This window comes from Mustela lutreola, chromosome 9 (genome assembly GCF_030435805.1).
Source record: "Mustela lutreola isolate mMusLut2 chromosome 9, mMusLut2.pri, whole genome shotgun sequence".
Classification (NCBI taxonomy): Eukaryota; Metazoa; Chordata; class Mammalia; order Carnivora; family Mustelidae; genus Mustela; species Mustela lutreola.
In genome coordinates, this window is record NC_081298.1 from 91,725,005 (window position 1) to 91,740,796 (window position 15,792).

Below are 15,792 nucleotides of genomic sequence, written 5' to 3' on the forward strand. Positions count from 1 at the left end.
ATGCTAAGATGCTTGCTTTCTTTTCTAGACTTTCAATGTTATCATTTCACTATTAATTCCTTCAACAAATGCCCCTTTCATAAATAGAGAAATGATTTCTTTCAAAGCCCTCTGAACCATCTCAATTTCCAAATTAAGGCCCAAATAAAGAGATTTCGTTTGCTTGGTAAATTAACTCAGTGTCCTATACTTGTTTAAAATGCTTGGATGAAATTTGAGAATCAATATTCAGCAAGACACAGGATTCATAAATGGTGGAGATAAGCTTACATCCTACCAGGCAGATATCCTGCTTGGCCCAAAGCAGCCTTGATTAATTCCCTGTGCGGTCATGGGATTGGTTCCCTGACACTCTCTTCTCAACCCTACAAGTCTCTTCTGGAAGAAAGAGTCCATTTCCATTTAAATAAGACTATCGGGGTCCAAAGAGTGAGGCACAACAGGTCAACATCCTCTCCTGAAACATCTTTCCATGACTTTTCTAATAAAAAGGGGAACTCGGAGTAATCTGGAAACGATTTTCCATCCTACCTCTTCAGCTTTACCTATCATCACTCTCATTTCTACTTTTCAAGTTCCTTGTGTTCCAGGTAAAGAGGTTTATGTATTTCTACCTTCTCGCCTTTGCTTGTGCGATTCCTTGCCTGGATCCCAACCTTCTCCTAACTCACTCCTCTCCACTTGACAGAGTCCTACCCTCAGCACCCACAGCTTTCATGAAGCCTGTCCCAGTTTAACAGCCTCCATGATTTTCCCCGTGAACTCTGCAGATTTACTATCTACCCCTTCACCCTGGCAACTACCACAGTGACAAACCATCATTATTTATATTTTCAAGTGTAACTCCCATTTCCCTAACCAGATGTTAAATGTCTCCCTAACCAAGACTAATATATCATAGACTCAATAAGTATCTGCTGAAAGAACAAATGAATGAATAATTCTAATGGGGACACCCAGAGGCATGTAGCACAATGTTGGCTCATTAAATGTTTGATGTTACTAATATTAGTAAAGATGTTACCACCCATCCACCCACCACAGCATAAGATCCTTGAACCTTCCTGTCTTGGTAACTCAAAGCAAAACCCTGCTTCTAATAAAGTAAGCTGTGCTTTGACTCTTTGATTTCCTCTCTTTCTAGATTTTGAAGAAGTCCTGCATCGAAATTTTAGCAGCTGAACCATCCACCATATGTGCAGGAGGTAAATTAAATACTAAATAATCTCCTAGAAATGATGGTATTTTGAGTTCAAATCACATTTATTTAAGTGGTGGGGAGGAGGGGAGACAGGGCAGAAGAAGGAGGAGGGTGGAAAGAAGAGTAGAAATGGCCAAATAAATTTTCTGCTCAGGCAAAAAAAAAAAAAAAAAAAAAAAAGAAGCAGTGTATCAGTTGTTTGAAAAAGCTTGTCCAAATCCTCTTCTTTCATGGGAACCAATTGCGAGAGTACTGCAGAAATACTAGATTCCCACACATCACTGCCAATATCCTGCTCTGAAAAGAAGTGGAGCTGATCCAGGAGAACCTGTTAAGAAAAAGAAGTGAAAAATTTTACCTTCTCAAATTTGACAAAAGCATGTGACCGCATATACCCAATACTAGGACCTTATCAGGGGTCTGTGCAGTGAGGAGCCTCAATTAGGGTTCATTAGCTCCAGGTAAATCCACCTCCCCGATTTATTTGGGTCCTTCATTTTAAAATAATTAGAAAATAGGGAAGTTCCTTAATTATGCAATTACCCCATCCTTGAAGAAAACCCAGACTTGTGGTTTAGCAATGTGCAAACTGGATGTGTTGTAACTTCATAGTGAATCAGAAAGTCTAAAGACAATTAATACAATTCCTGTTAATTCATAACATATCAGTTCCCCTCTTGCAGACAATCTTATCTGCCTAACAGAGTATCTGGCACTTAATAGATGGTCCATCAGACAATGAACATTGGCTGAATGTCTCGAATCTTTATTTCCTCAGCAAATAATGCACTGATTTTGCCTATTTGACCCAGATTAACCTCTTTCACTTAACCATAAGAAATTAATATCACACCTTTGAACTGTCTAAAGTAAAATCAGGAACTGATGGCCAAAGATAGAACAAGGCCAAAATAAAAACAGAACCTCCACCAGCTGGACAACAGAAAAATAGCTTCCAAAATAATTCTTGAGTCAATGAGTAGTAAAAACCAACATCTCCTTTTTATACCACTGAGATGTGAGATAATAAAAGCACCACATAGATAAACTTGATGAACATAGCAAAGGGTCCACAGGAGCAAATTTGTCGATTTTAATGTTTCTTACAAAATGGAAAAGAAAAATAAGTAATTAGGAAGTAAGTAAAATATTTGTAAAGTAAGAAAATAGATTAAAATGCATTAATAAATTTAAACAGATGAAAGCAATTAAACTGATAAATCATTGCAAGAGCTATTTCTTCGGTAAAACCAATAAAATAGACAAATCTCTGGTCAATCCAATCCGAGGAAGCTTTCTTTTGTATTTTTTCAATCTTTGGCTTATCTGCAATACTGTATATGTTATAGGCCAGCAATAATTTCCTGTATCAGAGTAAACTATCTGATTCTATTTCCTTTATGTTTTATGAAGAAAAAATTAATACAAGACACAGTAATGGAAGCTAGCTCTAGCTTTTGGAAAAGGCAAGCTTCCAGCTCTCTTGAGTGAGAATTCTAAGGATTAAAACACAATATTTAGAGAATAACTTTACAAAGGGAAAAGGAAACTTCCAAAAGATACCATGACACCAGAAGTTCTACCATGGGTTCCCCCGAAGGTCTGTTACTGATTATTCTCTGGAGTAAGTGGCTTTCCTGAGGCACTGGAGTGCATTGTCCATGGCAGTGAACACCTGTCAGGTAGACCTGAGGACACTCACTTGGTGATTTTCATTTGGCTACTGCAAAGCCCCGGGGATTTACATGAGAGAGCTTTGAAAAGACACCTGCTGTACAGAACGAGGGGACATTATTATCATCAACATCCTTGTAATGAGGATTGAAGGTCAATGTGAGAATCCTCATGTTGATAACATACCCAGATAAGAAAAGCATGCCCATGTGTTTCTTTACTGAAACAAAACCAGGGAGAACACTGAAAAATTCTAGAGTACCTGCAAAATGATTAATTCAGTATGTGTTGGAGGCAAAAAGAAACAGGAAACAACAGTGTCCGCATTTCTAAGGTATCATGGTGGGACAGAGCCCTAGAAAAATCTATTGAAAAGGTGAAATTCACTTCCATTAGAAATCTTTCTTCTCAGCCCCCACCTGTCTCTGTGAATTGTACTCCTTCCTGGGCCCCCAGCGGAGGCCATGCTACGGAGCTCCTCCCAGGCCTGTCCTGCTCTGGACACTCGATGCTGACAATTGCATTCCCCCAAGACAATGACCTCAGTTGGCTGTCACCGACAACACAGCAACAGCCGTAGTTGTGACAGCAAATCTAGCTCTGAGAGAGGCAGCGAGATAATGCACTGGGGAGACAACAAAACTGAGATCCAACACATATCTTCACAGGTCAGCCTGCAAATAACAGGGTGAAATTTAATGGGACCAATACCAAGTGTGGAACTTGGGTTGAAATGCCAGTTTAGGGAGACCCGACTTAGTAGCCGTTCTTTCAGGGAAAAAGAAAACAAAAGGGAGAAAGAGAGCTATCCTGAGAGCCAACAGGAATACCTCTGAGGGGAAAAAAAAAGTTGATGTAATCTTAGGGTGCATCAATAGCCATCCAGTGTCCAGGTTAAGAGAGCTAATTTCATGTCTTATTATTCCATGTTCGGACCATGGTTCCAAGTCCCACATTTTAAAAATGGCACTGACAAAGTCAAGCCCATAGAAGAGATGATGGCTCTGGAAACAATGCTAAAAATTCATTCACTTACTTTCTTTCTTTCCTTTTTTACCTCCCTCCCTCCCTTCCTTTCTACTTTCCTCTTTCTTTTCCTTGCTTGCTTTTTCTTTCCTTCCTTTTTTCTTTTCTTCCTAGCCTCCTTCCTTCGTTCTTTCCCTCAATGCTTACTGTCTACGAGGTACCACGCAATATGAAAAGATGTGGGTACACAAATGCAGAAAGCTTGCTCCCAACCACCCATGACCCTCGCGATCTATTCTGGAAGACGGTCACGTGTTCAGATAAGGCACAAACCACACGTGAGGCACTGTAGCAGAGATCTGCTCCAAGAGCCGCAGGAGTGGTGATGAGACACTGGTGGAATGAGGAAGGACTGAAGTAACCACGGAGATTTACACACAGAACGGAGACGCTTCCAAGAGCATCTTCAGATATACTACAGAATTCCCGTGTGGAAAGGAATTATTATGCTTATTATGTGTAGCTTCAGGAGACCACCATGGAGAAGCTGGGGAGGAAAGCAAGGAGGCAAATTTTGGCTTAACACATGGAACATTTACAACTAAAACTTTCCAGCAGCGGAGTGGATGGTCTGAACTCTCCACCCTTAGAATTATGTGAGCAGTGGCCCTCTGTAACCCTATGCAGTCCCCCTTTGGATGTTCTTTATGACTTTGAGTTTCCAAAGTCTTAATTCAATTCCAGCTGAAGCATTAATGGACGATTTTTTTTTTTAATGGCAAAGAATCCAGTACACCTGGAGCTATTTTGCATTTTAACTGGAAGTCTTAATGGGGAAAGGGAGTAAGGAGAGTGTCTAATCTCTTCTAATCAAGAAGAATTTCATTCAATGTCATGAGTTTAACTATTTGGAGACTTCCCAGAACTCCTCCACTGCCAGAGGTTATAAATGGACAGCCTACAAGCCTTCTCTGGTCTGTACACAGGTTCTTTTTGATCCACACTACATTAAAAAAATATATATATATATATATATTGCTAGCATTTGAAAATCTGATTTTACTTAAAAATTCAGATTTCCACCTTGCTTTTAAAAATCAAATCTAGCAACACTAGGCCTGCATTTATTGCAAGGTGATGATTACTGAGACTGAATAACTTCCCTTTTTAAAAGAAGCATGGACTCTTTAGAGTTCACCATACTCCCCACCATTCCCTATCACCTCAATACCCAGGCCAAGCATATGGTTACTGTTTTGCATGGTGCTTGCGTCTGTATTTAATGTATATACAATTCCTGTTTTAAAACACATAAGAAGTCACCTGCTGTGGGGAGTCTTTAGAGCCCCTTTGCCATTACCTGCTTTTAAATAATTCTGCCTCTTTATTAAAAAGTTCTTAATCAAATATTTTTGCTGATTAGCCTCTCTAATTAGGGGATTTACCCCCTTGTTAGATTGGCCTTGCCTTGTTTAGTTCCTTTCCAGAAAATGTGCCCTCTGCCGAAGTATAATTTCCCTCCGGTCCCACTCTGTTGGCCTGAAACTTGAATCACTCAGTGTTCTATGTAGTAAGCAAGTTCTCCAGGAAGGAACTAATTGGAATCAAGTGTGCAACCTGCCAACTGCTCTACACATGAAGTTGTTGCACTCCAGACACGGAAGGAGTTTATATTTAGCTCCTCACATTGTCCTTTCAGAAGCAATCGTACCATTCCTACTGTGTTGTTTCCCACTGCTGGTAGTAAAACTGGGCGGGTTTGCACAAAAGAAGGCGGTTTTAGGCCTCCTGTTTACCATTTGGCCTTAGATGCTTAAAGCAGACAGTTTTAGGCAACATCAAACAGTGGTTTCATTTCTTTCACATTTCATTGTTTTTCAAAGAGCTCAGGCCTAGCCCTTAGGCACCTCTTTAGAATGGCTTGTTTCATCACTGCTCCACCTTTTGGCTAAAATCGAGTGTAAAATGGCCTTTTTCATTCTCTGCTTGGCCCTTCCTTTGCATTTAAAGATGCTTCTGTTTGGAGGAGGGACTCCCAGACACTGGTCGTAGAAATGTAAAATGACACCATCACTTCGGAAAATAGTCCTGACAGTTTCTTTAAAAATGAAACTTACACCTATCTATGGTCTGACCTGACCATCCTACTGCCAGGTGTTTATCCAAGAGAAAAGGAAGTCCATGTCCAGACAGAGACCGGCACACAGATGTTTATACCTGCTTCATTCTTAATAGCCAAAAACTGTGAATAATTCAAATGTTCATCAACAGGTGATGATGGATGAAAACATTGTGGTTTACCCGTGCAAAGAATGATACTCAGCAATAACAAGGAATAGACTATGTATAAATTTCAGTAATTATAGGTGAGTTTTTAAAATAATTATGCTGGGTAAGAGAAGCCAGACAAAAAATTTACTTACTGTATGATGCCATTTACATGAAATTCTAGGTCATGCAAACTTATCTTAGAGCAACAGAGAGCAGATGAGTGGTTTCATGGGATCAGTGATTGCTTGGTCCTGGGGAGGAGCAGGAGTGAGAGATTACTAAGGGGCCCTTGGAAACTTTTGAGGGTGATGGATGTGTTCACTATCTTGATGGTGGTATTGTCCTGTGATTGCACACATATGTCAAAACTTGTCAAATTATATACTTTACACGCAAGTTATTCTGTGGCACTCATACTTCCTTTTATAATATGCTGTTATAATTAAATAGCTGTAAAATTAAAAAGTTCTAGAATAATTTAAGTATCAGAAAGCACTTAACACACATCAGTCTCTATTATATTTATGTTTCCTGTCACATTAAGCATCTAATAGGAAAGCAAATTTGAACTGGCAAGGTAAAACAATAGTAGCAATAATTTTGCACAAAAGTCTTAGAGGACCAGAGTAAATGGAAGTCGTACAGATGTCTCATTTACAGATACAGTGGAGAAAAGGTGATCTTTACTGAGGTCATCTTAAAACTACGTTTTCCACATTAAAAAAAAAAAAAGGGGGGGGGGAGAAAAAGAAAAGAAAAAAAAGGAAGGAAGAGAATAGAGTAAGTTTATCCAACTATTCAGAGACTCTATTTTTTCTTTTTCTAATTGAGCTATAACTCACATACCATAAAATTCTCCCTTTCAAAAAGTGCAATTCAATGGTTTTTATTATATACACAAAGTTGTACAACCACAACCACTATCTAATTCCAGAATATTTTCATCACCCCAAAAAGAAACCTTATACCCATTAAGCAGTCACTCCCCATTTCCCCCTCCCTCCAGCCCTGGCATCTGCCAGTTGATTTTCTTTCTCTATGGATTTGCTAAACTTTTCATATGGTAATGAAATGGAATGGAATCGTGCATTATGTGGCCTTTTGTGTCTGGCTTCTCTCATTTGGCATAATGTTTTCAAGCTTCCTCCATGTCATAGCATGTATTAGAACTTGCTTCCTTTCGTGGGTGAATAATATTCCATTGGTTGAATACCATCTTCATCAGTTGATGGACATTTGGATCGCTTCTGTTTTTTTGCTATTATGAATAATGCTATCATGAGCATATACAAGTACAAGTTTTTGCGCAGACATACATGTTCAATTCTCTTGCATATGTACGTAAGAGTGAAACTTTCAGGTCATAAGGTAACTATGTTTACTTTCTTAAGGAACTGCCAAACCATTTGAACAAGGATCTGCACCATTTTGCATTCCCAACAGCAAGCTATCAGGGGTCTGATTTATTCACCAACACTTGTTTTTGTCCCTCTAGGTTATTATAGCCATTCAAGAGAGTATGAAGTGATAGCTCCTTGTGGTTTTGATCTACGTTTCCCTAACGACTAATGGTGTCGAGCATCTTTCCATTCATTGACTTTATGAAGCCTCAGAAAATAAGCAGGACTAGACCTGACTGTACACGAATGAATGACCGCCTTCTCCTTCTTTACTCCCTTTCTATACCAAGATATGTCACTCATGTATTCAGCCAGTACTGAGGCTGACTCAGCCTTCGGTTAGGCACAGCCCAAATTTTAAAGAGACAGAAATGATGGTCTCTACCATCAGGAAGTTTAAATTATAATTGAGAATAAAATGACAAAAGAGGTGCACCTGGGTGGCTCAGTGGGTTAAAGCCTCTGCCTTCAGCTCAGGTCATGATCTCAGGGTCCTGGGATCAAGCCCCGCATCGGGCTCTCTGCTCAGCAGGGAGCCTGCTTCCTCCTCTCTCTCTGCCTGCCTCTCTGCCTACTTGTGGTCTCTGTCAAATAAATAAATAAAATCTTTTTTAAAAATGACAAAAGAATCATAATAAAAATGTACCTCAAAGAATATCTATCTTTAAACATGGGATCGAAGATCATTTTCAAGTAGAAATTCCTCCCTGACACCCTCCAGTCCCTCAGCACTGCTTGTAGGAGCCGTCACCCAACAGGCAAATTGCCTGAAGACCCGGAGCCGTACAGACCGTGAGAGGCGGGCTCAGGGCTTTCCGAGTACATGAACTGGAATCCCGTGTCCTGGTTCTCACTGGCTGGCGGAGTCATGAGACAGTTTGGTTACATAACTTGTATGTGTGAAGAGCTGACATTCCGGTCGGGCTGGGCTGCAGGGTCAGGCCTTGGGGCTCTTCTGGAAACCCAATGTGCGCAGGAGCACAGAAACCGTCCCCAGCAGCGGAGGCAGCACGCCCTGGCTCCGGTGTGCTTCCCCGAGCGCCCAGCATCGTGGCCGCCATGTTCTCCCCTGGCCGAGGGGGTTAAATGGTTCCCTTGACACCACATCGCCACGTCAGGGATTCCGGCTGTCTTTCTTTCTAAACACCCTGAGGTCAGGCCCAGCAGACATGTGGGCAGCAATTTTTTTTTTTTTTTTTTTAACAGAGGACTCAGCAGCTGAACTCGTAATGCTAGAACATGGTGTTAGAGAAGAGAGCTTGGCACGGGGCCTGCATTTCCAGAGTCTTGTCTCCTTGCGCTAATGTTTGAGGAAACAAGAGAAGGAGCACAGCAGTGAGATCGAAAACATGTAGCATCAGCAGAAAGTGTCCCACGGCAGATTGCTGGATGGCTGACATTCAAAATAAAAAACAGAAATAGCTTTCCATAGGCTTCCCATTGGCTTAAAGGAGTAAATAAGATATACTAAGATTCTTCCACAATGCTTGACACAGAATGTGTGTTGGAGCAACTGGCATCAGCTACATGCCTGGCAGGCTTCTAAGGAAAATTATTAAGACCATCCATCTAAACTTGGCGATCGTGCAGAAACATCTATTACATGCATATGTTAATCCTTAATATTCAGAGGACTTGGGATCCTGAAAAACCATTTGCTCATGACCTGAACTACTACAGTACACAACTAAGGCAGGGAACACTCAGATAACATCCCCCCCCCCCTTGCTGCTTACAAATTACATAACCTTGGGCCAGTCATTTAAAATGTCAAATCTCAATTTCCTGATTGTTAAGGTCCTTCATACTTCAAAAAGCATTCTGTTCTAGTATTCTTCGTGGCACAGACGGTGCCTCTGGGTTCTCTTGCTTGGGTTTCACTTTCTTTTTTCCCCATCCAGGCCAGCCCCACTTTTCTGCAAACTTGCCTGAAACTGAAATAAAATAAACCTTTTAAAAAATCACATCAATCTCTAAATTGGTCACATGTCGCAAGACAATGAGGATTCATTTCAGCATAATGGCCGCGTCCCCAGGGCATGGCATTTGATGCCAAGACACCTGGATTCCAGCTCTCCTCTGACAGCTACTAGCCATGAGATCTGGGACAAATTACCAAACACCACTCGGATCAGTTTTCTCATTCGTACCTCCCTGGGCTGTGGTGAGGCTGAAATGACCTTGGACATATACTAGGCTTAGCACGGGGCTTGGCACATGATGAGGGAGCAATTAGCATCCGGCATTTTTATCTTGGCATACATGATCTCTAAATTAGTTTCCTGGGAATGAAGGTGACATTAAACTTTGGAAGAGTCCCATATGCTAGTTCTCTTAATCCATTCTTCCTCCAACGAAGGTGTCCATTTGAATAGCGATTTACAGTTCAGGATCCACTTTCACAAATACTGCCTTTTCCTCCGATTTTTAGTCCATTTCTTTTTTAGATACCACGCAGCATAATCCAAAACCCCAATTTTTATACACAGAAGAATGACATGGTGACTAACATAACATAGTACAAAAAAAAAAAAAAAAAAAAAAAAGGACTGAAAAAAAAAAAGAAGAAAATAGAGCATGGACTATTAGTTACTATCAAACTTCAGCAAGTATTTCTAAACATTTAGCTAATAACTTAGCTGGGTTTTCTCCTTTTTGTAAGACTATTGTGAAGGATCATTATTTTTACTCCATAAGGATTTTCTCAACTGATAAGAGTTCAACTTGCATTGTGCCAATGTGAAATTAACCTGCAGGGCCAGAGACCTGCAAGTTACATTCTCTCTTCTGTTTAGAGAGAAGCCAGTGCTACATTGAGGGGCCATTGTCAGTTCAAGTATATAATGCAGGACAGTGGCCACTGGATAAGCAAGACTTTGACTTGTTGCTAAGTACAACCATTCCCACATAATCCTAGCTCCTATGCTGTATGTCCAGCAGAGACAGGAGGGCCAGAAGCAGTATCAGATCATTCCTGACCTAATCGAACATTTTTCTAGTGGTGGAAGAAAAGACACCACCACCAGACAGCACATAATTCCTTCCCACACCATTCGAGACAGACTGGGTTGTCATAAGGCCGTGATTTAAATAAATAAATAAATAAATAAGCACCTCAGGCTCCAAAGAAATTCTTTCAGGGGACTCCAGACCCAAGAGATGCTGAGTTGATTGGAGGAGAGGTGGAGAGCCCCTCTGCCATGGCCTCCTGACTGTAGGTATCACAGCTTTTAATACTGCCAGGACTTGGAGAGTTGGGTGAGATTTGAATGCACAGAGAAGGGGGAAGCAGGGCATTCCAGGTAGGAGGAACAGCAAGAGCAAAGGCAAGAAGGTAGGAATTCAAAGTAAGACGTCGTACGCCTTCCTCATGGACACCTAGTGAGAAGGAGGTGGTAAGTGGCAAAAGGCACCCACATGGTTTGGGGTTCCAATGGGAACCAGTGTCCGAATATCTGAAGCTTGGTAAAACAGTTTACAATTGCCCTACATCTGGGCAGATGGAAAATGTAAGGATGACGGACTGCAGTCTGATAACATGACTTGTCCTTTTTCCTTTCAGAATCATTTCAAGTCGTTGTAAGAGGAAACGGCTTCCGACATGCCCGAAACGTGGACAGGGTCCTCTGCAGCTTCAAGATCAACGACTCAGTGACACTCAGTAAGTTCTTACAGACTTGTGGGTCTCCTCAGCCCGCTTCGGGGACAGGAGCCCCAGCTCCATCTGCCCAGTCCCCCACAAGGGACCACACAGAGATGGGCCTTCCCTGATGGAAGGGTCTCCTGTAGGGCCCTAGCTGGCCCTGAATCTGCCCTTGTTTCCATTGGGAAAGGCAGAAGGGCACCTGATTCTCAGACTGCCAGCCTCGGCGCTAAGTCGCTCTCTCTCTCTGGTGGCAGTGCTAGGTGCTTAGAGCTTGGGAAGGAGGATGTCCCTTAACAAAGGACTAGGTACTGTCAGAGAGTGAAAAATAGATGGTCTAAATTTATTAATTCTGAATAAACCCAAAGCCAAACTGTTAGGTTTGGATGTGTAGATCCTGGAAGTTTTTCCAATCTGGATGATTCTTGCCTGGAAGAGCCAAGAAACTCTCATCATGGTGAATACCTGACATGAAATCAGGAATATGGAAGGAAAATGATGTGTGTCTCATGTGAAAAATGAATTATCATAACACTGGCACTCTTACAAGACATTTGTAGCAGGCGAGTTCTTATTTTAAAGACATGTGGGATTCGTGCGGCTGTCCAGAGGAGGAGGGGAAGTCTAGTTATGGGGGGGACAGATGGCCAGGAGCCCTGGTTATTATTCACATCTGGCCTCCATCACAGCCATAATTATTGATTCACTATCTACAGTGACAAATGGTAAGAATACTCTACATTTTGTGTAATGCTGTGTGCTTCCAAATGTTTCACATCTTTGTGCCACAGTAGCCGTGGGAGGCAGGAGGATCATGGAGCACAGGGAGATGCTCGTTTATTGACTCAGCAGTGACTTTAGGGTCGGTCTCCTTATAGCCTTATGGCATAGGTGCTGGCTTGCTTTTAAAAAGGAAGAATTGAGGAGCATGCCTTTTTTTTCCCTCTTAACCTCTGAAAACCCCCTTGAATATTTAAACAGAGTAGGCACTGGCTTCCTTACAAACATCTGGACTTCCTGGCCTTGGAATAATTCCAAACATCTGAAACATTCAGTCCACTTTCTTGATACTTGGAGATGCTCTCACATATCCAAAAAGTGCATGCGATTCGAAATCATTTTGAAAAATCTCTGGCTAGTCATAGTGTGAAGGCTGGACTTGTGCCCTCTACCTAGTTCTTCCTTTCTCTCCCTTTTCAGTTGTAATGTTGCTCAAGTACACCTGCCCTCTCTTCTCAGCCCAAATCTCAGGTCATAAAGTCCCGAGGGTTAACCTCAAAGATGTCAAGTCTTCCAATGTAGGCTTCCCAGACAAGCAAGCCTCCAGATCCAAGCCCCCTCTAAAGATGAACAGAAACAGGATGCAGCGTGGCCATTGCCTGGAAGGTTACACAGAGGTGCTCTGTTAGCATAACATGAACCGTGGATGTACTCTGGGTTGGTAGAGGGACATTCTGCAGGCCTCTTCTCCAGCTTCTCTACGAAATTTTCTTTCTTGGGAAACCCAGCTCATCCTCTTTCTCCCTCTTCTCTTCCTTTCCTAACATGTACTTTCCTAACATGTGCAAAAACCAGCACAGGCTCTCCACCTCATTAATATTCAAAAACAAATAAAGGCGTTAGGGGTAGGGATCTAGCTGAAGCCACAGTCTAATTGTGCTCCCCCCCCCACCCCGTGCTGACAGTTTGGAGCCGAGGAGGGCAGTCATCAGCCTTATGACCTCCTTCAGCAAGCTCTCCTATACTCAAATATACGGTTATTAAAAGTACGCTAAGGGGTAAATACTGCAATTGGAAGAAAAAAAAAAAACACCTTGCCCTTCGTTTATTAATTCACCCGCTCATTTCCATTCAGTAAGTGGTATGAACACGAAACTATGAGAACAGAAGAGGTGAATACATTTTAGGATACAACATAGTCAAATCTACATTTTTCTCTCAGCCTTATGGAGGTAACAGTCTCTATGGAGTCACCTCTGTGAAATAAAATAAATTTAGATTCCTGGACTTTTCCCATTCTCCTTTCCTCTCTCTAGATCCCAAGTTTTAAGATATTATCTATTTTCATTTTGACGGTTTTGACGGCATGTATTTCCTCTTTATAGACTTTTTTCCTAAATGCTGCATTAGATTTTATAACAGGAAGAGAATATAATGCCATTATCGATCAGAAAAAGATCAATCAATGGCCCAGTAATGAAGCTAGGACTGTTGTGGCTCCAGTCCGTGCAAACGTGTTGCAGGCCCCAGAGTCTTTGACAAATAATACAACAGCAGATTCTGTAAACCCAAAGCTACACATAAAAGAACAAACTGAAAAATTAGATTTATAGTGGAACATGCTAATATGACCTTCTAAGTCTTCGAATGAATAATAAAAAATTAAAGATTTATAGAGCAGATATATAGATATGTTTTTAAATGGCTGTGAACAGCCCTAAACATTTATTGTCTTAAGGCACAAACAAAATGTCAACTTATTAATGCCAAAATTTAGAAATTATTTAAATATATTCTTTGATGATAAACATAACCCAGAAAATAAAAAGCATAAGTTGATACCTACTTCTCTCCCACGTTCCTTGCCTTTACTTAAAAATAAAATCAATTGTGGCACCTGGGTGGCTCAGTGGGTTAAAGCCTCTGCCTTCAGCTCAGGTCATGATCCCAGGGTCCTGGGATCAAGCCCCGCATCGGGCTCTCTGCTCGGTGGGGAGCCTGCTTCTTCTTCTCTCTCTCTGCCTGCCTCTCTGCCTACTTGTGGTCTCTTTCGCTGTCAAATAAATAAATAAAATCTTTTAAAAATTAATTAATAAAATAAAATAAAATCAATGAATCAACCACTTAGAAATCTAAAACAATTTCTGGACCTGAATTCAATATAATAGATCCAGAAATTCTGGTCAAAATATGATTTTAAAAGTTGCAGGAGTGCCTGAGTGGCTCAGTCAGTTGAGCGTCTAACTCTTGATTTCGGCTCAGGTCATGATTTGGGGGTCATGGGATCAACCCCCACATCAGGCTCCATGCTCAGCACAGAATCGGCTTGAGATCCTCTCCCTCACTCTCCCTCTGCCCCTGTCCCATTCCCACTCTATAAACATACATACATAACATCTTTTTAAAAATTATATTGTGTGACCCTGCTCAAAAGAAGGAAACCCTCAGGTATAGAAACAAAAAAGGGAATGCAAAATCTAAGCAGGAAGCAAAGCTGTGGAGGCTCTAGTCCTGGGAGTCTGCTGGCCGAGATCCCAACACTGATGCAGACACAGGACATCAGCTTGTGCAAGGCAGCAGGCAAGAGCAGAGCTGCCTGCATAAATTCAGCTCCGATGGGCTATACCACACATTAACTAGATTTGAAAGCTGCTAAGTGGCTCAAAGAAGCAGGGAAGTAAAGATAAGATGTTCTACCACCCACATGATACAGAAGCACCAAATCAGGAACCAAACCCCAAAATGTGTCCATGACCATTGATCCCTTGGCCCTGGCAGTGGCAATGCCCATCTAACCCAACATACAACACTCCTGCAGCCAACAACCTCCTATGAAGAAGGGCTCACAACACCAAATGCCCAACCATATGAAGACGGATGAAAGAAACAGAACGAGCAAGAAAAAGGGACTGGAGAACAATTTGAAATATCATGTAAATAAACATATATAAAGTGTGTAGAAAGATCAATGAGACCAAGGGGAAGACCATTTAACAAAAGCAGATTTACAGAAGAATCTAGTGTAAATTTTAGAGTTGAAAAAGTTTATTCACTGAATTGCAATTTAATAGATAGATTTAGCAGTGTGATTAGACAAAGGGGAAGATGACATGCATGATCTGGAAAATAAAGACAAGAAAAATCAGCCTGTTTCACCATTATTATTTAATATTGATCTGAAAGTTCTAGCAGCCATCCAGTAGAACTTTCTGTGATGATGGAAATGTTCTTAAATGATAGCTGCAAGCCACAAGTGATTACCGGGGACTTGATGTGGCTAGTGCAATTGAGGAACTGAATTTTTTATTTCATTTAATGTAAATGAAATTTAAACTTAAATGTCAATAGCCACTGTGACTACTATACTGGGCAATGCCATAGATACCACATTAACACAAGAAAACTAATGAGAGATCTAAGTACAAGAAAGGGGGTCAAACATCATTAGTTTAAAATTATGGTTATGGATGCCTGGGTGGCTCAGTGAGTTAAAGCCTCTGCCTTCAGCTCAGGTCATGATTCCAGAGTCCTGGCATCGAGCCCCACATCAGGCTCTCTGCTCAGCGGTGAGCCTGCTTCCCCTCTCTCTCTCTGTCTTCCTCTCTGCCTCTTTGTGATTTCTCTCTCTGTCAAATAAATAAAATCTTTTAAATAAATAAATAAATAAAATAAAATGATGGTTATATCCTTCTGGAAAACCAAAGAGAATCAATAAACTATTGGACTTATAAGAAGGTTATTAAACTGGATAATTTTGAAATAAATAACTCCCTTATAAAAATCAGTATCTTTGTCGGAGTTCAGTAAAGATCAATTAGAATGGATCCCAGGAGACATAGAGTAATGACATAAAAAACCTGGTAGGAGGGGCACCTGGGTGGCTCAGGGGGTTAAGCCTCTGCCTGAAGCTCAGGTCA

General features: G+C 41.2%; 1 protein-coding gene and 1 long non-coding RNA gene across 3 annotated transcripts in view; one reads left to right on the forward strand and one right to left on the reverse strand.

Annotated features, from left to right (window-relative positions):
- Positions 1-15,792, forward strand: part of ANTXR1 (ANTXR cell adhesion molecule 1) — a 220,999-nt gene that overhangs the window by 81,674 nt on the left and 123,533 nt on the right. For both annotated transcript variants that reach the window (XM_059187868.1, XM_059187867.1), the window contains exons 9-10: positions 1,145-1,205; positions 11,075-11,173. In XM_059187868.1, coding sequence (XP_059043851.1) covers positions 1,145-1,205; positions 11,075-11,173 — 160 coding nt within the window. The remainder of the gene's footprint in view (positions 1-1,144; positions 1,206-11,074; positions 11,174-15,792) is intronic.
- On the reverse strand, positions 1,243-8,314 carry LOC131840244 (uncharacterized). Its single transcript, XR_009357290.1, has 3 exons — positions 8,159-8,314; positions 6,265-6,363; positions 1,243-1,529 (listed from the first exon to the last, which is right to left on the reverse strand). It is a non-coding gene; the product is annotated as an uncharacterized LOC131840244 (long non-coding RNA).